Raw genomic sequence first — 24,360 nt, forward strand, 5'->3', positions numbered from 1 at the left:
TCGCTTCGATTAGGTTGGCTCTCCTGCCTTGCATATGAAAATATTGCCGTGGTACGATTCCGTCAACCAATAGAGTTCGATTATCTTTCGCATGCGCAGATCGTCACTCAGTCCGCTAAGTCTGTTTCCTTTCGGTACAGCCGAATTTATGCCCTCGACATCTAATACTTACACGGGTAAAAATTATTCTTAAAAAAAACCCTTACCTGCCTGATACGTGGCTGCTGAAGCTCTGTAGTGCGCCTCTCGCTATATGTCGCTGTATATACTCGCCGCGCTCTTTACTTGACTTCGTCGTTTTCCTGCACCCTTTTCCTACCCCGGGTGAAACCCTCGAGCCACATGGGCGTCGTGCTCTTTGTCGGGCTCCACGAGCCGAGAGGTTAGTGCAGCTACTGTATAAAGGTGTTGTATATACGATGTTGTCGGAGAACCGGACTCCCTTAGGCGCTGCGCAAAATAACGAGGCAACAGTTATGGCCCCTGGCTCACTGACGCTCATGTACGCAAACACGAACGCCGAACGCGCACAACGGTTTTAAAGCGACGACTGTAATCGTTCCGAACTTTTCAAACATCCTTGGAAACACCCTCATCAGCAGCCTCAGCTACGATTACCTCGCTTCACTCTCTCCCGGCTCTTTAACTGGTGGAAATTTAATTGTGAAAGATGATTTATGTGAGTAAAGGCGCAGCTGTTTCCCGATTGGTCAATTCCCGTCTAAGTTCTTGCTGCTGAAAATCTAGTGCCAAGTTTTTACGAGGTATATATATGTATCGTATACATCATTCGGAAGTTGAACTGTTTTAGTTTCAAATTAGACACTGCGGCCTCATGATTTAGGGAGGTTGGCGAGGAATGCTCGCACTCGGATGTTGTCTTGAGAGGGAAATCCCGCCTTCGGACTGAGAACCCAACTTTCGTCTAGGCGGTTATGCCTACTATTTGTAGAGGAAAGTTGGGTTTCCCCCATTCAAGATGATCCCTGCATATTTGTGCCTCTGTTGTACAAGTTGCTGGCTTGTTCCGACAACTCGCGGTAGTCTAGCCTCAGGTGTATCCTTAGGTGTTCTTGTATAGTAGGTTCTTGACCGACCTGGAGACTTGAAGAAATCCTCGTCTACACGCCCCAGCCAAGAGGGTGCTCTCTTATTCTTGCGTTGACAGTTGGGGCCGGAAGCGACACCGCTGCACGTATTCGACGAGGATATACGTATGAGACCCGGACTGTAAATAACCCATGATGTGTATTTCGAGGGAAATTGAATCGATACGACTCCGTCGAAGTGACTCGTTGAAGCGGGAAAAAGGCTTGAACTTGAATTTACGCTCGAATTTTTTTTTCTTAACATATCCACACACACACGCACTCACATATCAATCGGTTTCCGGTCACGCCGAGGAGTTATTATAATATCATGTATACACATACCGAAAAGGCATGTTAACCTCTTCGCTTTTCGACACTTTCGGTTGTGTAGACTGGAGATAACGAAGATATATCGTCGTTCGGTATTAGTCAAAGGGGGTTAATAACCAAGTCTGAAGTTCTGTTTACCGTAGGTAAGCAGGCGGGTACTTGTGTAGCCACGGAGTCGCGAAATGCGAAGTGTAAACTTCCGTGGGATGGATATAATCCCCGCACTACCTGTTCTTAAAAGGATCTTTCGCCAGAACACATCGCTTCATTCTGAGCTCACGTCACCTCACAGCCGTCTATCATTTGCCCTTCCAGAAAGCTAGATTGGCCAGGATTCGCATCGCCAAAGCCTCCAGCGGAGCGGCATTTGTCAGCAAGAAGAAAGCCGCCGAGGCTCGCCTCGCCGCCCAGGAAAGCGGACTCGATCTTGAAGACAACTACAGGGAGGAGGACATCTTCGAACTACAGCATCATCATCTGTTACGCTGCCTGGAAAAAACTACGGTAAAATTTCTCTCACTTTATGCTTATATTTATCGTTTATATTGATATACCATACAATATCACTGTATGTATACTATGGTTATTATTGTGTTTACCGTTGTTATGGTCGTTGTTTCAAACCAGCTTGTCAATGTCGTTTTAACTTTCCAATTCGTTTTCTTTACTTTCAATATTCCTTCTTTACCTCTTTCCTTTCTTCTTGAAACGTTTATTATATGTTTCTCGCGGAATTTTACAGTGTCGATGTACAAAACAATCGCTTCAATTCTTCATTATAATTACTTCCCATTCTATCTAATCGCAGAATTCAACGCCATTATGGTGCAGTTGCAGTCTTCAACGGGCCAAAAATGGAGCGAAATTGGCTTTACACAGACCAGATTTTAATGGCCAATTTTTAGTAGTGTAATAAATGTCACTGTTCGTTGTGCTCTCTCCAATTCTCCCTCGTTTTCTCGTTACGGGTAAACAGAGAAAGTCGAGCTAGTGTGCGAGAGAGGGAGAGAGAGAGAAACGATGGAGAACGAATTTTCTGGATCAAAATGTCGTAATTTTCCTGTCTCAAGGGAATTCAGCGGGTATCGCGTCCACTGCAGTATTTTCGAAATAGCCACACCTAGGGATTACAGTGGGTCATGCCCATACTTTTGCCATCATGTACATAGATGCCTTTGTTCATTGGACGACATGAAACAAAATCATTCCCCCCGGTCAGGTCACCTCAATACGTCTGTGCGCGAGCGAAAAACGTCGCATGGTTGAATTGTAAACTTGACACTTCACATCTTTCAAGCCACCACATAAATATTAGTGTGTTCTTATTCAATGGAGGCTAATCCTCTGATGGCCATAGGGGTAACAAAAGACAGTTTTTTTTATAGAATGTATGACGGTTCGTTTAATTGTTCATAATTCACTTGACAAGTTATAGAAAACACTTTATCCATAAGTTCATGCGTAGCAGATTTTCTGCAACTTTCTGCCTTGGCCTCCATGCCTATTTACTGTACATTGTATGCGTATCGGAATAACAAAGATGCTGCTTAACTTTTCGCTTTCTCGGAAGTTTAACGCAGCTGGCTCATCGCACAGCCACGGGGCAGAAAGTTGTACGCAGTCTACTGTGTTAGTGCTTTTCGCGAATTTTGTACCTACGTATGTATGTACATACGCTCAACGACGCGCAATGTGAACAAGACTAGAGTCGGGGGGGATCAACCTTGTCGATGAAACCTTATTATTGTTATTCCTAGCTTGTCATAAAATATGTTGTGACTCACCAGAAAATTATTATCCCAATATAATACTCAGGCGATAATGAATTCTTAGTTGCATATAGTATTTGATAATGTTTTGTTGAAAATTTTCATTTGTATCATATACATCCTGTATCAAAATGAATATTTATACTCTGTGCTGATAAATTACCACTATCTAAGAGACCCTCGAGTAAGAGTCCGGCAAGTGCGATATATATTTCGCGTCGAGCTGGAACCCAATTTTACATTTCAAATGCCTTGTCGCGAAACTCGATACGGGCCTTCCGGTTTGACACAAAATAGAAGATGGTGGAGCACCAAAAACCAACACCGTACTGTCTCGACTCCAACTGGAGGATCTCTGGCTCTGGTATTTGGTAACGAGTATACTCCCTTAGAGTTCCTTCAATAAGAGTCGTGCCACCGCATAGCCAGTTTTCAATGGCTGTCCGGATTCGACAACTAGTCGCGGACTTCGATGGCGGAAAAATCAAAACTAGCTTAAACGTACTTTAACCTGCAATTTATTGGTCCTTTGCACCACAGACTTTCCCAAAGATTACAGATTATCCGAAAATGCAGTGAGTTCCTGTATCTGCGGAACGACGCATGCGCATTATTCAAGCAGCCAGAGTTATACAGTCATTTTTTTCGACAACTTTGAATGTCATTTGTTTTGACAACGTTTGCTGAACTTGAAGTGAGTTTTAACTCGGGTTGTTTGAATAAAGGGCATGCATCGTTTCGCAGGTAAAGAACCTCACTGTACATCACACGATGTTTCTTAATAGATGTTCCTGGTTCAGGATAGAAATACCAAGAACAATGTAACTCATCCGTTATTGCAAACTGAAGTGACCTTAATTTCACCAGGCATACATTACGTGAAGACTTAATCTCAGGTTGATGAATTTATTTGTAACTACTGTACCATAACAGTTTTAGAAAACTGAATAACCAAGTGCGCATGCTTCAAGCTTTTCGTCCGTCAAGTCAGGCTAGCCAACTCTATCTGATTGCGCAACAGTTTCGATGCTACCTTGACTCGAATGCAGATCCGTCGCATTTTTGCCATCTTAAATGTTTGAGAAATTTTCTAGCCAGCATCTCTCCGGGACTGACAATGAGTTGGTCAACCTGCAACAAGCGGACGGAAAATAAGGCGCGATTTGGTTAAATCTACCGATTCAGTAGTCACATGGTTTGGCGCATGCGTATTCGGATGTTCAGTTTCCTGAGATTATCACGGTACAGCCTTGATGTTCGTCAATCAATTACGTACAGAGACAGAAAAAATCTCCTACCATTTAACGATTAGTCGCGTTTTATTTTACAAGCGCATCGTTCGTTCTGTAACCGTGATTCAAAGAGCGCAGCCAAGGCTCGGACATCAATGGCGGCGTGTTGGCACGACTCTTATCGAAGGTACTCTAGCAACGACTATCCTATACCCAACGCGCGTTTCAGGATCGCGAGTTCGTGGAGATGGAGGTGCCATTCAACGGAGCCCCGAAGAGGCCCGGATCTCCGTCCCCGCTGACGTCGCCAGCTCACAGCACGGCGTCACGTGGAGGGCTGCTGCGTTCCTGCTGCGGCAGGTGTTACCCTCAGCGATATCAGGTACGCGGTCAGCAGCACATTCTCGCGTCAACCACCTCGATCAGCGACCTTCAATCAGCTCCCGCCCCGTCATCGTCATCGCCCTCGCACAATTCCCCGCATTTCACCCAATTACCGACCGCCAATCACCCACCGTCACATCTCCTAGACTCCGCTAACTCCGTAAGCTCAGAAGCCATCGCCGTCGCTACGACGACAACCTTACCGAGCGTCGCTTTTTACGATCCTCGACGTCCCCAGACAATCGGTGGTGCCCCGTGCAGTTCTTACAACGAGACACCCGTCTGAATCTTTTTCTTTTCTTTTTCAAATTCACTCAATCACTCACTCACTCATTCACTCACTCACTCACTCAATCATTCATTCGTATTTTAGAGGTTTTTTTGTTATTTTTTTATCTATCGAAACCACCTTGTTGAAAACGAAAATCTTTTTCTTTTACGTCACTATTATCATACCTTCAATATAAAGAATCGACGCTGGTCAATAATATCGTTACTCACAGAAAGAGGGAGAAAAAAAAAAAAAAACTCGTATCTTGTGTTTGTTTTTCTATCTTCTGCTTTGTTTCAACGTGGCTTGACGCCGAGCGTCGCCTTGGAAGTATGCAGTCTATGCCCTAGAGATGATAGATAGGTAAATAGATAGATAGATAGATAGATAGATTGGCTCGTACTTTGCACGTCTGTATGAGACTGGTAATTTAATAACAATAATGATATACATATGATATAATACATAACATAGATAGTGTAGTATCGTATAACAAACAGTATCCCAATTATTGACACGGTTATTGTTACTGTGTAAGTAATAATCGTTCTGATCGTTATTGCATATCACGAGGCGAGAATGTTGACAGCGATTCGTGACGAGAAGCGAAAAATTCGAGTGGCGTATTAGCTGTCCAGAACTATACAAACGTTATATTTTATCCGCATTTGTTTACGCCATCCGGGAGACAGACGTGTATACAAATGTGTTTTCCGCAATCAGAACCAACGATTTTTCATCCAAATGACCCAGAATTTAACTGGCACACTACACGGTTCCACCGCGGATGCAAACAAATGGTTCACCAAGAGAATAATCTCAATTCCTGATCGGATTTAATTCTAGACTCGCTAATTAACACAGTTCCAAAAATTTCAAGAGGCAGTTGTTTCGGCTTTCGTTCACTTCGCAAGCCTGCTATATACCATAGACGCAGAGCATGGGACTGCGCATTTCCTGTACTGTCTGTGGTAACACCAAAAGTGAGAGAGAAGGAAACACGCCCAATGTCTGTCTCTTTCTAAGCATTTGACATTGGTCGTTGGTCGATGGCATACGACGATAATTATTTAAGAATCGATGCAATATATTTCGCCAGAATTTATGAGGCTTAAAAAAAGAGTTTATAACTGCGAGGAGATGAAAAACCTCCGAAGATCGTTTCATAAACAAATCAAATGTCACAACGTGATGTTAATTTCTTGTGTTCAAACATGCCCACATTAATAGTTAATTGATACAATGAACAGAGGAAAGAAACTGTTGTTTGATGAGATAAATTTAAAAAGGAAAAATATTTTCTCCGTACTCAACACGCAATATCTCATTTCTATCAATTTTGGAAAGAATAATCTCACATCAGGGTTACGTTTCTGGTTAGAAAGAAACAGATATTGGCCGCGCGCGTTTCCGTCTCTTTTTCCGAATACGCAGTCCTCGCTCTACATGTAATAAAACAAATATTTCTCGTTTAAAAATCATGCTTTGAGATCGACTTTACGCGTGTGTTAAGGGTAACTATTCCATTATCAGTATACATATAACTTTGCAGAAGAGTATAATTTACGAGAATGGACGAAATTTGTGTTTTCATCTTGAAAAAATAAATTTTTCTATCGCGTATAATGTGTAACTCGTATACATTACACAGCACACATATCTGATCCATAGTGTATAGGAGCATCAAATTATCCATCATTAGATACATAAATTAAAATCTGCTAGGTATTCAACAAATTATCATATATAAGTATATTTAATATTTCATCTTTGGTACCGTGAATTTTTCAATTCTACATGTTATAGGTATATTATTATAATATATACATATATATAAATGTGTGCGATTTTATCACGCCCAAGACTTCGTGCCAAAGTTGCAGGAATATAAAGACTTTCAACGGTATTCTAAACCACGGGCCTTTCTTCACAACGGCTTCACATAATTCTGAAAATATTATTTAATGTTGTAAGAATATATATATATACGAGTATAATGCAAATGTCACGAGTCAAGCGTCATATCAATATGCAGCATACACAGGTAAAAAATAGAGAAATATAAAATATGAGAAGAAAGATCGGTACGAGGAATCAAAAACATATATATAAAATTTAAACAATAATCTTGATCAGGATATTAACGATAGTCATTCAACATATTCGGTAATATTATATTACTATAGTTAATATGAAAATATATAGATACCAGTAATAAAAATAACAATTTCACTGCATGCGCGCACACTTAACATGATTCTTATTAAGTGACCGGTTAAGTTTGTGAAAATTGATCGTATATTCTCAGTTACGACAGAGAAAGATATATCACTATATATATACATATATAATGGCTAATTAGTTTAATATAATTAGTAGCATGCGGGAGTTCATAGGTAGGTATGTAATATGTATACATATATGACGGGGTTAGTGCAAAAATGGTATAAGTGCATGTTTGCTCAATCTGAAATATTGACGTTAAAAATTATAAATCCTTTCGAAATTCCCAGCTAGGGTGGTATGACGCTTTTATATATTGGAATGTCTAGAAAAATAGTATATTATTTTGTAACCCAAATTCTCTTTATTACAATAATTGACCTATACTGACAATACCTTGAATTTTATACCCCTTTTCACAAATATTTCTTGCCATTTCAGTGTCACAATTCATTAAGAATATAATGATCGAGAATTATAAGCTCGGTCCGGTTTACGGAAAGACGCTTCGAGTGCACTTGTACCGTTTTTACACCAAGCGATCTGAACTTTTTAGTTACAAGCTACAATGATGCGCAAATGAATGACGCAGTCGAACTTCAACTGACGTTAACGATTTTTTCTCTAAAACAGAGCGGTTTTAAGTGTACGAAACCATGCTTAGCTCGGATTATTCAAACTTGTCTTTTACATACCCTTTTCGCACTAACCTCCATATAGGTATACATATTATATGTATTACAATCTATGCATACGGAAAATATACCATATGTATAAATACTGCAGTGTCGCAGTGTGATACATGTATGTATATATAAAGAAAGAATCGAGGAAACGAAAGAAGAAGAGAAAAATGGATAAGAAATTTTTGGACCAAGAGATCAGATTCGACCGTGATGAATAAAAGAAAGAAAAAAAAAACGCTATATACATATATAATACGTATAAACATAGTATATTACATATTAGTAATCGCACGTTAAGAGACGTCTTCCATTTGCGTTCTAGGCTTTCAATTGTTTTACCCCTTGACCCTCGGAGACCCCGCCCCACCCCCCCTTATCGCAATTTCTCAAGAAAAGGAAAAAAAAAAAAAGTAAATAATAATCCCTCGTCTTCCATGTGGGGTGGTGGTGATTCCTTGTTGTTTTTTTTCGATTTTTCATCTTCTTCTTCTCTTTTATAAATTTTTCTTTCACATATCAATATATTTGTTTTCATCTCGTCGCTGCATGAAAATATCGTTTTGAATACCTCTTGTCGAGTTGAAACTGCACGTGGCTTCGCCCCCCCTATCCTCCTGCCCCCCCCCCCCCCCCGCTCCCCGTTAATTAGAATTTCCCTTGTACCTCAATTTAGCGTATTACCTTGTTATATCCACCCACATAATCACCTTGTCGGGATATTTTGTATAACGTTGAACCGTTTAAAAGGTTTCTTCGAATAATTTATACGAACACCCGTAAATAATGATATAGACATCAGGTGTTTACCCCAGAATATATATTACTAATTATACGTTATATATATGTGATAATATATATATATATATTATGCGAGGGTGCAGAGATATAGAAAATAATGAGGACGTGATGATTTTTTGATTATACGTATGTAAGCCGTTATAGATACGCTAAAAGGAAACGTGAAATATGCGTCTAGCGACTCGGAGCCGTAGCCTGAAACGCAGACTCGGATCCTTTGATCTTCGACCATTACGTTACCTTACGTTACATTTCACCGATGTATCGCCTTTATCTCATGGTTCGTACGCGCTAGCGCTTCTTTAATGTAACGTTACGACGATCCACGGATAGACGGATCATTGCGTCGGATCGGCGGGGCTACGTCATCGAAACGTTGGAATTATAGACATTGGAATAATGGCTGTTTCAATCGAATCTTGTCTCGCTAGTTTTACGTCGATACAGGGTATACCGAGTTAGGTTTTACACGTTCCGCATTACCGGCCAATACCGACTGTCGGTAACGTAGACCGAAGCGCGATCGTCCAGCTTTGCCAAAAAAAAAAAAAAAAAGTCGAAGAATCTATGAGGAATGGCTGAAAACTTGACTGGAAAATGTATATTGCACGAAAGGATAAATTTCTCGTTGAGTTGAGGCCTCAGATTAATAGCTAGAAAATTTGATAACACTGTTTTCGAAACGTCTGTTTAAAATTCAAATCCTGCACGCACATACTTACCGTATCGTATTTACAACCGAATGTGACAGTATAAATGCATGGGGCCTGAAACATTTCGTTGAATGAATTTATTGTAAATAATCACGAGAAAATGCATACACACACACACACACACGTACGCACACATAGTTTGTTACTAATCGTCACTTTAGATCAATGGATTTTTTGCATTTTTGACAATCTGTGGCAGACGTTCAGGCGGGATAAGTTGACGGGCGCTTTTTTCTTAGTAATACCCTGTATCGATGCTACTGGAATGTGTTTCGATGGTTTCTCATTCGTTTATCGCACATTTATTAAATAAGCTTGTTTCGACGTGATAGGTCGACGTTCGGTCGTGCGACGATACTCTATCAGATTAGTATCAATTGGCGCAATGAAAAAGGCAAAAAAGAGGAGGGGGGGGGGGGGGGGGAGCCCAAAAGTAAGAGGAGGTAATGAAGCGACAACTAAGACTCGATATATATATATATATATTTATATATCGATATTTAAATACATATGCATATATATAAATTTATAATAATTAAGTATACGTAGTTAGTCGATAAGGAAAGGATCAATCTTATCTTGTTGACTTATGAAATTTTATTCGTGCATAAACGATGATATTATTATAAATAAATAGTAAATTACTCGGAGCTAGATCGCGCCTAAATTCAAGGTACAATTATCACGACATAAATAGGCTTAACGACTATACTTGAAGGTATTGTTAAAGCTTAGACTTAGGTCGAAAAAAAAAAAAAAGAAAAAAGAAACGTTCCCTTGACAATCGTGTACAGGTCGTTCGTTCGATGTTGTGTACATAGATAATCGCTGCGTTTTAATTTTAAACGATCATATCTAGCCATACCTACGTGTGTGTATATTTAACATATTCGATGACGTGATGTTTCCCACTATAATTCATTTGTGACGCTTTAAGCCCATGATATTTAAATGATAATATCTTACGCCTTTTTAACTCGAGATATATTAATATTTAAATTATACATTATATATAAAGATATACCTTAAAATAGTTAGAAACTCTCAGCTATAATCTCATCATGGACCAATTTGAGAATATCATTAAAATAGTACAACTGAGCGTCTATATAAAATATATTACATATATACGGGATCAGTTGAAAACGCAGGGCAAAATATTGAAAATTTGAGGTTATCGTAATCTTACGTAAATATGCCCATGAGATAAGGAATACGAAAGACAAAACGTGAAAAAGAAACGTGACTGATGAAACTTTTTCGTTAACACATTATATACCATCATCCATGGTTTTGATTTTTTTTTTTTTTCGATTATCATCGTTACGTCTCTGGTTAAACGTTGTTTTTAAAATTTATTGGCTTTTACACATATATATAAATATATAACTACGATCAAAACATTCCATGACAGCGGGCTGCGGTAAAAGTATAATATACCCAGAGTTGTCAAACTCATTTCAAGTGAAAAAAACATTCGAGCGAAAAATAATAAATTCGAAAACAGCCAATTATCATCGCGCATCGCCGTATTGTTCTAGACGTCTGTTGGGCTCTGATCGATTATTACATGTATATTCGAAAATAGAATCAAAGGGAGAAAAGCTAGCGAGATATGGAGAACAGAAGAGAAACAGTCGGCTAAGTCTTCAAAAGATAAAAATCTTAAATAATCCTGGTGAAAATCTTTATTCAATATTCCATGAGAATAATGGAAAATGTTTTGCTGAGATGCTTGAATTTCGATACGCAAAAGTTTCGATACAAAAAATGTGACAAAAATAAGTGATATTCCTCACGATTTGAGTATGAACATATTTGTTTGATTCGCGTAATCTTACTTTCACTTTCATTTCAAGATTGATGTTTTTTTTTTTTTTTCTGTTTTTCCAAAGAATATTTGGATAAAAATATGCACCAGGAAGGCTGAATAACTAGAAACAGGAACGAAAAACACTTGTGTAGTATGAAAGATTGTTTATCGAAACGCGATGAGTAGAGAAATAAAAATACGTTGCATAACTCTTCGTCACTTGGCATCAAGGATGAAAATATTTGGTGGTGTTTAGATTTTTCTAACAATATCGCATCAGAGTAACGAAGTGGGATGAAAAAATTTTCAATACAACACAGTCGATTTGGATGAGCGAGACGGAAGCAAGTGAGAGAGGGAGAGAGACAGAGAGAAAGAGAGAGAGGAGAGAGAGACAGAGAGAGAGAGAGAGAGAGAGAGAGAGAGAGAGAGGGCTAAAGGAAGACTGAGAGAGTGTAAGAGGGGAATGTTTTTACAACTTACGTCATAGGACAGGTATGTGCGATAAGAATTTTTGTTTATAGAATCTATCCGATGTGTTATAGGTTGTTAAACCGTTTACAGAACGTTATGCCAGCATATCTTGCATCATACTATAAGTGTCCACGATTTAAGGATTTGCCGGACGTACAGTCGGGTTGAAAAAATGGTTGAAACAAAAACGTTATAATTATTTTATAATTTCTTAACGAAAAATCAACATTGCTTGTGACCAATTCTGATCAGTAACAGCTCATTTTGTATGCGAATGAGTTATATTTTGGGCAGCAATTATGTAGTTATTATCGAGTCAGAAAAAAAAAGTAGAAGGATAATGCGATTATTCTAAATTCGTTAATAATATGGTTATGACGGTTGAAATTCAGTGTTGAAAAATTCTTTAACGGATCACAGGTACTTTGTCTTTAAATTATATTTTATTTGATATGGTTCAGTGAAACTTGGTAAACTTCACTGTTCACTCTTGTTTTCGTTCCAATACATTTTTAAGCTAACTGTACGTACGTTAAACCTAATTATCAGTATCCCGTGGATGGAGTCAAGTTAAACCATATGCTACATACTTTTGAACATTTTATTACCATCGTTTTTTCACCGTCTTCTTCAATCGCGTAATATCGCCGGATTTCACGCACGCAGACTTGAATATTTTACTTCCGTATCATACGCGTATATATATATATATATATATATATATATATATATATATATATATATATAATAAAATTTTTAACGAAGGTATTCTCGTCATGTTTTAACGAATCTTGGTGTTACGCGCGTTGGCATTCTCAACTTTTAATTACATGGCAATTAATTAGTTGGCTGCAGATTTTTAGAGTGCACGCCCGACGAGTTCCGCATTTCGATTCAAAGTCAAGCTCGCCCATCGTCATTGTTTGCAAAGCTTAGCTTGTGCATAATACGCTGCATAATTTACAGGGGATCGAGATACGCGAGAAGAACTGTACCATCCGTAAGGCTTTTCATTTCCGCATATTTTCGACGTCGTTAACGTAACGTACACGCGTATAGAGTTTATACCTCGCATCGGAAACTGCATATGACAGATAATTGTACGATCGATATATTCATTGTCTAGACATGGCTCATTTTATGGGGTCGGGATTTACTGTTTGCTCCGTGGTTATTATTATTATCATTACCATCATCGTTGTCGGTTTTATTATCAATATTGTTATATTTATTATCACTCTATCGCACCAAGGAATTTTTTTTTTCCGCCGATACTATTCTCGCCCGGTCGGCATTATGTCTGTGCCTCTCAACGTTTCTCAAGATCTCTTCAGAAAATATAACGAACCTCTGAGATTCGCGCAGTTGCGGGTCAAAGTGAACCAACCAAGGTTTTTTATCCGCCAGGCTGCGATTTACCGCCGTGAATCACTGAAGGGGAGTTTGTAGAAAAGAAGCAGGGTAAAAAAGGCGCCGTAAAGAATTTTAGATCTGCCTTCTTATTCCAGATCTCTGAATGTATCTCAGAATGAGTAACCGGACGAGCACCATTTTATAACGGGGTGGAGTCAATGCCTGCAGGAAGTTCAGCCGGGCAAACCACTTCCGTCGATAATTGCAGGGGCGGTTTTCTCAACTACTTCGGCCCCGCCCTTACAGCCCTTCATTAGGCAATCTAACTGCGAATTAAATTGCCCGGTATATTCTGATTTTCAGACAAATTTTCGAATGTCCGTCGTTACAGTTTGAATCCGTTCGAAACTACTACGATTAGTTGGGTTCTCGACCGCAGGTGGCGCCCGATCGGGGAGGGGGGAGCTAAAACGACAGTCGTTCATGCGCCACCGAACGGGAAGGATCGACGGATCTTAAAACAGTTGTCTGGCACCTGTCCACCTTTAAGATCACCGTATCATTTTTTTCATTGCCTTCTCATATTCATTTTTTACGCCTTTTCGTTTCCTACCATGAACAGAGATGCATACATTTGAAAGTTAAAAACTACGAAGAAGATTAACACTACGCATTGAGAAAAATTTCATTTGTTATGGTTACCTGAAAATTCTAGTCAACGGGGCATCGTAACGATTTAAATATTCTTCGTATCGCAAGAAAATGTGGTACAAGTAGATGTTTAGTGTGATTGTACGTAGTTGTCAATGCTACATACTAGATTTTCTTGATTCGGTTGAAAAACTCATTTTCATTTTATACATACTCAGAACTGTGTTGTTTGATTATTGTAAAAAATAAAAATAGTCAAGGACCGTACAAGTGGTGACCGCGACTATAAATTTCTCTCGGTGTGTATATTAAAAAAATTTCACAAATTAATGAACATTACACAAATGAAAAACTTTTAGATTGAATGTGCCATGATACAATTGTGGTAATGATTAATTATTTTCATTATTATTAATTCAGTTTTCTTTCTGTTTCTATTCTTCTTCTTCTACTTCGTGACATCTTTTATCGTACCTTCACGGATTTGTTCGCGCTTAGGATCGACGCGTGTCACCCGAGGATGGAAGGAAGGAACGTCGCGTAAGTAAATGTCGACACGCGATCTGCAACAGATGATCACGATGTGTGTACTCACAGTGTCATGTTGTTCTTGTGAAAAAGCCACCTTCCCAGTAAGCCATACGTGTTGCATATCGTACGTTGTACTCAATGCGAGGCAAAGTAATAATAATAAATTATAAAGTAGCGCTAGTATCCAAGTATCATTCCTCATTCTCGGTGTGCAGACAAACATTAAAGTGTATACAATGACCAGAAACCTTCAGGCACTGTCTTTGGTCCAACTGTTGCTGTACACTCCACTGTATACGTCTGTGTTCACAGTTCCTTTACGTACATCGACAGCGATCTAATATTTATCATATTACTTCTATAATTACTAAAATCGACCGAGGGCTTAGCGCACCCTCGAGATACCCAGGTGAGATAAGAAACTGTATCTATCTTAACGGGCAGTTATCGAAGACCTAAGCATTAACCCAAAATTAGCACGTCGTTCCTGGTGATAATTTATATTGGGACACATTATACACCCTAAATTCCGTAGGATATTCGATAACTGTTGAATTGGATCATCCGCGTTATTTGCGCAACAACACTTCGCCAGTCAAAATTTACACGTGACATTATCTACACACTGTTTATTCCCCGGGATTGTTTCACGGCAATCCTTACAGGATTACTCTAACCCGTTTTGCAATCCTTCGAGTCCACTCTGTGACCCGGAATTCTGGGCATTGAAATCCTCTCTTCAAACTTGTGCCCATCCTACCGCACCACTGATTTCTATCGAGTTATAGGCGGCTCCCTCCCGGGGGCTTATTTAAAGTAGGCCATCGCCTCTATCTTCGAATCGTACAACTTCGGGTCACCAGTGATAAAAAGTGACTGGCAACGCGTTCTGCGCCCGGTGATGTAAGCTGATACGTGTGGTCGTCACAGGTGAGTATGTTCGTAAAGCTAATTACATTCTCGAGTACGAGGCGTGCTGCTGCAGCTGTGGCTTTGATAACAATTATTGTTAATGTTGACAGGGGTGACCAAGGATCGGGAAAGCTAAACGATTTGTTTACGGGTGAGTTCAGGTAAACTCGCAGACTGGCCTTTCTATGTTTGTCTAGTTTCCCGTCCTCAGCAGTCAAACTTTACCGTCACCTGTGACCTCGTCACAATGGAGGCGCAACCACTCGGAATGTAGAAAATTAACACCGCTGGTTGTGAGTAATATCGTGCAGAACGCTAAAACGTTCGGTCCGGTGCACAATGCTCGTTGTGGAGCCGGATTTATCGTTGACCGTACCTCGAAGTTTCACGTCATCGTCCATCGGCACGGTGCTTCAGGCTCAATCAGAGTCTCTTCTGTGTTAACTTCTCTGTGCTTTGGCGTAACTCAAAAGCCAATTTTGGCGGTTAAATAGGTAGAAGGAATGCAGTTCTTTGACTCTGTTCAAGCGACCTATACGTTCTAACGTTATTTTTCTCCTACAAATTCACAGGGTGAAGTCTGATCTGACATGCCGGTTCCGTCATTCGACAAAGCGTATGGGTTCCGTTATTTCAGAAACGTGAGGACGACGCGCCAATTACACAGTCAAGAACGGAGAGACATCTTCATCGGGTCCGACGTTAATTGCCATCTGTGCGATGGACAAAGAGACTCGGCGAGAAAAACGAGGAGTATCTCTTTAGACGTGGATGCGAATGAAATCGATATAGCAGGAGGGATAATGGGATCACCGGTCATTCTTTACCGTCAGATGAGACAGTCCCATATAATCCTCTCCTTTCAGCTATTGTCGTTGTGATGTCATTGGTGATGCGTTACTATCGCCATTCGATGGTCGTCAGAACGGAATGGACTTGAAACGTTTCCACGATAAAGACGGATCTGCGGGGAATTTGCGAATTGTCATATTAATTGTAGTTGACTTAGTGCATTCCGGACACTATAATACCAACGAATAAAAGATGAGATCCGCCTCGTGGTCTTTTTTACCTTTGCATCCGTCGATAAGGACCGGGTGGACATAAAGTCTGCTGCTCGGTTCGCCATGGGTCCTTTCAGTCCCAATTGAATTAAGTAGGAAATCATATCTCGCCATCCTCCCTCCCGAACAACGTGCGCACGGTACTTCAACGCGCGGCCATCAAATTCTGTTTCCTAACCTAGGTAATAATACTGGAGCCCCGTGAAGGGGATAAAGAAGTATCAACTTCTTTCACTTCTTCGAACATTCCACCCCACTTTCATCATTTACCACTGTCTGAGCTCCTCACGACAGAAAGATTATGTAGTGTAGGTCTAGGCGTATCATTTAGGCGCAGCGAGTTTTTTGGGGGGTGGAAATCGGGCCGAGTTATAGTGGATCGAGGAGAATGATTACCGGGAAGAAACGGTGAAAGTTAGTAGATTGAACGTCAGACTGCGCATGCGCGAGCTTTATCGGATTTTCATGCAGGCTGGCCACCTCAAGCTTCTGCTGTCACAATTGACTTACGAAGATTGTGTGCAGGGTGATTCGAACTTTTTGCTCGGTTAAGTAGATCTCTCATGCTTCATGTAGCTATTCCGAAAGTCTTGGGAAACTTTTATTGTTAACCGAATTACGGCTGATGGCCAAGTACGAGTCACTAGAACAACATAATTTCAAGTCACCACTTAACGCGGGAGAGTTTCACATTTCGTACCACTTTTTGAGTAAGTTGGCACTCCTGCCTTGCACACTCGGTAAAAACATTGCCGCGATACGATCTTACCCGCAAATAGATCTAATCATTTTTCGTATGCACGGTCAGTCACTCAACCCGCTATGTTTCACCGTATGTACAGTAGAGAGCGAATGACGAGTCGAGAGTGAGAGACAGAGAGAGAGAGAGAGAGAGAGAGAGAGAGAGAGAGAGAGAGAGAGAGAGAGAGAGAGAGAGAGAGAGAGTGTGCGAAAGGGCGAGGAAGGTAGTGTGCGAATGGGGGGATGAACGTGGTGGGAAATATGGAATGCGAGAGAAAGAGGAGAACCGACGAAGCTCTAGCGGCCGACAATGTAGCGTGTGCTTTGGGTGTGGATTTCAGCAGGCGTACAGTCAGTACATCCCGGCGACTAGGGCCCAGGTTTCGGGCGGCCCAGGCGGCGGGCAGACGGGGGTCGCCATGGACGGCACGTATCTGGTCGAGGCCTCGTTTTGAACGAGGAGAGCGCTTCTCGTAGACACGTCTTCCTCGTAAATCCCACCGCCTAAGAGAAAAGAAAAGAATGACGAAAAGACGGAAAGATTTGAAAACAAAAAAAAAAAAAAAAATAATAACAAATGAAAAGAAATAAACTACAGGAACACGTACAAACATTATACGTTTTAAGAAACATCATGCACTCACAGATCAACGAATACACCCGAGTCACACATTATACACGCACACACGTACGCACATTCGAATAAAACAAAAAAAAAAAATAACGACACCAAAAAATCATGCATACATACATACATATACATGTATACGTATAACGAAAAATAAAAATGAAGATACGATTAAAAATTTCATTAAATAAGGAAAACCGAGAGACCGGATGTGCGGAGACACGCAGACGTTGCATAACGTAATAAATTTAGAACATTGCAACGAGACAACAAAAAAAAAAACAAACAAACAAACACACAACATTCAAACGAACGACAAACTCTGAATGCTCGATACAGATGACAAATTTCAAAGATACACGCAAAAAAAAAAAAAAAAAACAAGTAACGAAAAGAAAAAAAGAATTCAAATGGCAAACCACCGCACCTCACCTCACTCAATCAATTCTTCTATTTCCCTATTTCTCTGCCACCCGCGTTCGACGACGCCGTTGGACTCGACAACGCCCCGTTTCTTCTTCTCTTCTTCGACGACGACAACAACGACAACAACAACAACAACAACAACAACAACAACAACAACAACAACGGATGGGAAATTCCGCGTGCACTTGATCTCGTGTGCGTGAACGTCGTATGAACAACTGTCCAACCTGCCCCGCAATGGCTTCTCCCTCCCAACGACAACGACGATGGACGTACGCGATTTTTATCCGGTGTGATACACGTACAAAACGATAAAAAAAAAAAAAAAAACAACAATACGACAAAAAATATGTTTCACACGCTTGATCGCATTGGACGATGACGATATCGCCGTCGCCCCGAATTAACCATTGATTAAATGTATATACATATGCATACACATGTGTACAACGACTAACCGTAACGAACACGAATACGAATTACGAACGATTCATTTGTAACCAACGTAACGGAAAAAAAAAACAAAAAAAAATCACAACAACTGAAAAATGAAAAATCAATCAAATTATCACACGAACTAACATGTCGTTGTCTCGGAACAACGAACAATCGTCGTTGAAACCCATGAAGAGCTTGTCGTACCGGATCGCGTCCAACATGAGCAAGGACAGAGTGGTCCTCGTTTACGGCGACCGTATACAAGTGCGGAAAAAGGTAAAACCAAAAGAAAGAAGAGACTCTTCTTCTCCAGCCGCACTATTATGTATATATATACATATATATATATATATGTATATATATATATATATATATATGGGGGGACTCGCTGGACTTTGCAAGCGAGCCTCTTCGCATCTGCCTGAGCTGCCTATCGCCTGTCTCTCTGCTATTGCTTATACGTATATTATACTTACGTGCCATACATCCGCACAGCTGCATTCTCGGTGCCGCATCTGCATCTGCATATGTACCTGCTCTGGAGCCCAGTCTTCGTATTTATCTCACACACATCATACATATACTAAAACTTTTGCCCACGTTCGCCGACGACCAGCCCTCGTCGTATAGCTTTTGTTTGAAAACGGACGTGCGGTATTTCGCATCGCTTTAAACTTGCTACCACCACTCTACTGCTTCGAGCTGCCATTGCTACTACTATCCACTAACCACTACCAATGCTATATATATCTATTGTACGGTACCGTAAGGTATACATGTATACGCATATAGTAGTTTACTATCGTCTGCATCGCCTTGGCTTTTATTCGGTGCGTCGTTGTCGCTTATTGTCTAACTATATATTCTCTCTATATGTAGACATATGTATGTGTGTTAGGTACCTACCTCTCGCTTGACGTTCTTTCTCCCACCTACATGCACTTGATTCACACCGCACCCGGACAAATACGCGTCATATCCACACCTGACGTAGGTGTCTCTACCTTGCCTGTCGCACCGCTTTCCAGTATATTATACTATACATACTCTGTGCACAATAGAGATTTATTTTGTTGTAGAGTCGTTTAGAGTACTCTTACCTTTTGCCGTACATATATATATATGTATGTATATATTTTCTTTATACGTTTTAATACAAGTACACATGTTATACCTCTAAGTAGTATTTTAGGTCTACGTTTTACATCCCTCGTTGTGATTACCTTTGTTTTTTTACCCCCTTTGTTTTCACCTGCACACTACCGAAGAGCAGATTTGCTAATTACTCCACTTTTCATCTATCCGCATTGTATAGGTATGTGTGCTCTTATAAATTAAAAAAAGAATAAAAATTCAAACACCAAATTCCTGAAACTCTTTCACTTGGTGAAAAAAAAGCAATAGATACCTACGTTTTTTTGTTTTCTTTTGTTTTTTTCGAATCATGTCTACTTTTGTAGCTCAAGAAGAAGGCGGGATGATTTCTCTCTTCCCCTCGATTAAATTTCGCGTACCGAGTGGTAAAGATACAGTCACGTATGAACGAAGATAATTGCGGTGGAGGGGAAGAGAGCGTCGAAATTGGTGCGGTATATATGTGTGTTTCGCAATGCCAATATGCTTCCCGAACTGTTTCAGGATCTTAAGAAGCGTGGTTCCCACACCTGCGACATGCAGGCACTTCAGCCACTTTCGGTCCCGACAGCGACCTCGACCTGCACCGGCGCCGGAACCACTTCGGGAACCGTCCCAGCACTTACTTCCGGTTGTCAGCCCTCGCTGTCCGAACCGGCCTGAGCCGTTGCCGGCTAAGAAAAGCAACGTGGAGTTGACGCGGTGACATTACACAGTCGGCGATCAAAGACCAGAGACCAAGACGACGTTCCTCATTGTCCATCCATCCCTTCTTCCCGAGCCTCTTGCGATCGAATCCTCGATTAACGCGATATCGAGACGAAAAATCGCGGCCCAGGATATTCGTGGAAACACCTCGTGGTGTCGTCGTTGTCATACATGAGAGAAGAAAAGTAAGAAATATACGAAGGAAACTCCGCGTGATATACAGAAAAATATAATATGTTATAGCGGTAATGTTATATGATGGGGGGGGGGGGGGGGGGGGGGGAGGGATGGGATTCGTGCTTAAGAGACGAGTTATGAGGGTGACAACAAGGAGGCTCGTGCCCATTTCTCGGCCACTTCATCCGGGAAATAGACAGCAATGGGAAGGGGGTGGCGAGACGCTTCCATTCTCGAAATGCTTTCTCGTTCTTAGTTACTCTCTCGTTCCCCGTCCTACGGTTCATCATCCGGGTACTCTGAAGGAACGGGAGCTAGAGAGTTCTCGGTACCTAAGTTTAGAGACTAGCGTACGAATTGCGTACCACCCCCCCCCCCCCCCTCTGGAAGACAATACGACCGAGATATCGATCAGACGAGGAGGGAATTGAGGAGAGATGGAAGGGCCAAGATAAGAACCCGTCGCAGAGAATTTCGCCCCCCCTCCCCACCCCTCCATCCTCCTCTTCTTCCTCATCCCCCCCCATTCATCCGCCCCTCTCGTTGTTTCTGAATTGATGTTAGCTGCATAGTAGTTAGCGCAGGAACGGGCTCTCAGTCCTTCAGGACCTTCTACAGGATCGATTAAATGTGTATTATAGTCCTTACCTTACCGTGTTAGGAACACCATATTGTGTCGCCTTGTTATAAGATCGGTCACCGGGCTGTCATCGTCTCCGCTGCGGGTGTAAATTTACTTTGAATCAACAAACGCCTTGATTGTCATCTTTTGAAGGGTTTTACTGGGCGAAGCTTTCGAGATCTAAACGAAGGGAACAGCCCTGTAATGAAATCAAAACGCTGATTGCCCGTAAAAATAACTGCAATATAGCAATGCCCTATCTGATCGGTCTTCTCGGGTACTTTGATTTTTAAAGCTTCTGCTGCAGCCACATTTAATATCGACGCAAACATGAACTGAAAATTAAATATATATATATATATACATTATTTCCAGTTAAAATAAATTGAAAAGCTCGTTCGAGAATTACTTTTTATTGGTATATTTAAGGGCGTCGTTAACGAAACGTTTAGCTCAGGCTAGGTCTTAAACTTCAGCTTAACCATGACGTGTAACCACGTTAACCACTCGCCTCGGAACGTCATGAAAATCTGGGCACAATTGAAATTGACGTAAAATATGAACGAAAATTAGTTTTCAATGGTCTTCGGAGTCTCCGGGTCTTCAGGAAGTTGGTAAATTTCCAATGGACGAATCAAATGCAATTATTTATTTAACCAGGCACTCTGGAAGTTGGATAATAATTACGTTGTCATGATTTACAAGTTTTTTTGACACTTCGACGATATGCAGTAAATGTGAAACGCTCGGGTGACGGATATAGTTGATCGTATATCACCGTAGTGCGATTATGTAGAACGGTGTTAGCCATTGTACACATACTTATGATAGTCCCGTGCAGTCATCATTCGTGACTGAGAACGTCGAGTTGGCTCGGCGAAAAAGGAAAAATCGTTTCTTCATGCGGAATTTTCAATTGATCACCAGGCAATACACAAGTGATAAATATTTCACATCACGCATGTATTCATACCTGTACACTGAGAAGAAACGGTAAAACTTTGCAGTCAAGCGAGCGGCTGCGCATGCGCGAAATAATCGAACTCTATTGGACGGCGAGATCGTATCGCGGCAATATTTACGCCCGCAAAGCAGGGGAGCCAACCTAATCGGAGCGGGGCGTGAAATGTCGAACTCTCGCGCGTTAAAGACGACTCTTAGCAGCTTTAAAAGCTTGCTCAGTCTTCCCGAATTACTACATCAGTTGTTCGAGATGCGCTTAACCTGCAAAAAATTTGCAACACCTTTACGTAATATCCGTAAATCGAGTTTGACAGATGACGCTTGAATTAGCTAGTCTGCATGAAAAATTGTCGCGCATGTGCATAGTCGGAAGTTTAATTCGCCATGTTTCACCGTTTCCTCGATATGTATAACGGTTTTGTCACGATGAAAGAAGAGAAAGAAAACAAATTGCCCAACCTGCAGTCCAGTCATTCCGTATATGGTATACATACATTACATATACACACGTCATATAGCTGGTGATATCGCATATACAATACACATTATGATAGAACACAACCGACATTGATGAAAGACAAAGAGATTTAGGAGGAATATCAATCGTGCAGACCGAACGCGTCGCTCATTTGCCAAATCACGGAAACCTAGCTGTTAAATCGTTGTCCTGTAATGTCATCCAACATATAATATTATGATACTGTATATCGGACGTTTCGCAGTTCCGTCGAATTAATTATTGTTACATAAATATAAAGTAAGGAATCGTTCTTGCAATCAGTTACGTAATCATTTCAAATGTGAATGAAAAAAATTATCTCTTTCCAATTATCAAAGGCAAACTTTATTGAAAATATCTTATGTGTCGGATGTTACGGGTGCGATTTTTCGGTCATGTGCACAAACGGATGATTGGACGATTCAAAGTTCACTCGAATAATTACCGCAGTAATAAACTTGCGCGTTAACATGCAATTTCTAGTTGAGGATACCCTTGTTCTTTCAAAATTTCGTATCAAATTTACTCGATACAGAATTATATATACATACACACATATATATATATACTAAAACTTGCGTCGTGTGTACGTTAAATTCGACTCGCGTCGCATCGTCTATAATATATACTTAGCTGTACATAAAATCTATAGGTAAAAATTAAATAAATAATTAAACGAATAATGAAGAAATGAGGAAATATGTATATATATATATATATATATATATATATATATATATATATATATATATATATATATAATTATATACAAATAAATAAATTGTTCAATACATTATTTATTGATTATAACGTTTTAAGATCATCCGTTACATCATGTATTTGATCGGCAAATAAGTTGGATATGGGTTATTTTATTGTTAGAACCGATTGTGTAAAACAATATTGAAGAATGGGGAAGAAGAAATTATTATTCTAAAACATTCAATTATAGACTAGATAGTAGTGTGACGTATAATGAACGTAAATCGTGGGTAGAAAAAAGAAGTCTAAAAAATTTAATTAAAAAAATACATACCTGTCGTACTCTATCATTCAGATTAAAAATGCAAGAAAAAAAAACTAAGAACAAAGATTTATGAGAAAAAAAATAAAAAAAACTAATCATGAGATAACGAGATTGTTCGTTCGTACGTACATAGATTACCCGATCACCCAAAACAGTGATAATAATTAAAACACGTCTTTGGATAATTAACCGCAAGAAAGCCAACAATAACAAACCAAAAAAAGGGAGGAAAAAATTGAAACAAATTATTTAAAAGATGAAAAAATAAAGGAAACACACACGGTCATTTACGGCCATCATCAAGTCCAGCGCTAGATTTGTTTTCGTGAGTTTGTTATTTCTCTCGTCGAAGTTGGCAATACAATATTCGAAAAGGGTAGGAAGTGTAGGTACATAACATACAGCTCGTTGATTATTTCGTAATACAAAGGAGGATCCTTTTTAATTTGAAGTTGCATTTAATTTACCGCATTTTTTCGGCATTCGTTCCATCTCTTCGTTGCAGAAACACAATAATTTTCGGTATATCAAGAACAACGTCGTATTGAAAGAGTTTTAGGGAAAAAAATTGAAGGAAGTTGGTTAAGGAATGATGAGATCAGACACGTGGCGCAGGTTTATTTGAACCAAGTATATATAGAAAACTGCCGATTAAAATGTGGTGGGAAAAAAATCCCCAGACGCAAAGTGATAGGGTGTGAT

At 40.1% G+C, this 24,360-nt stretch overlaps 1 protein-coding gene across 8 annotated transcripts in view; it reads left to right on the plus strand.

The window, feature by feature from the left end:
- The window catches only part of LOC107226847 (potassium voltage-gated channel protein Shal), a 47,093-nt gene extending 23,744 nt beyond the window's left edge, over positions 1-23,349 (plus strand). Inside the window, exons 3-7 of one of the 8 annotated variants that reach the window (XR_006904334.1) lie at positions 1,737-1,925; positions 4,652-4,804; positions 14,287-15,249; positions 15,342-15,382; positions 15,804-18,426. Coding sequence is in view for 5 of the 8 variants with exons in the window: in XM_015667798.2 (XP_015523284.1) it covers positions 1,737-1,925; positions 4,652-4,804; positions 14,287-14,328; positions 20,167-20,325 (543 nt within the window). In the remaining 3 variants the exon portion in view is untranslated. Of the gene's footprint in view, positions 1-1,736; positions 1,926-2,229; positions 2,362-4,651; positions 4,805-14,286; positions 18,427-20,166 lie in introns of those variants that run through there. The other 7 variants (XR_006904333.1, XR_006904332.1, XM_015667798.2 and 4 more) reach the window with 7 other exon arrangements.
- The last annotated feature ends 1,011 nt before the right edge of the window (positions 23,350-24,360 follow it).

Source organism: Neodiprion lecontei, chromosome 5 (assembly GCF_021901455.1).
Source record: "Neodiprion lecontei isolate iyNeoLeco1 chromosome 5, iyNeoLeco1.1, whole genome shotgun sequence".
Lineage (NCBI taxonomy): Eukaryota > Metazoa > Arthropoda > Insecta > Hymenoptera > Diprionidae > Neodiprion > Neodiprion lecontei.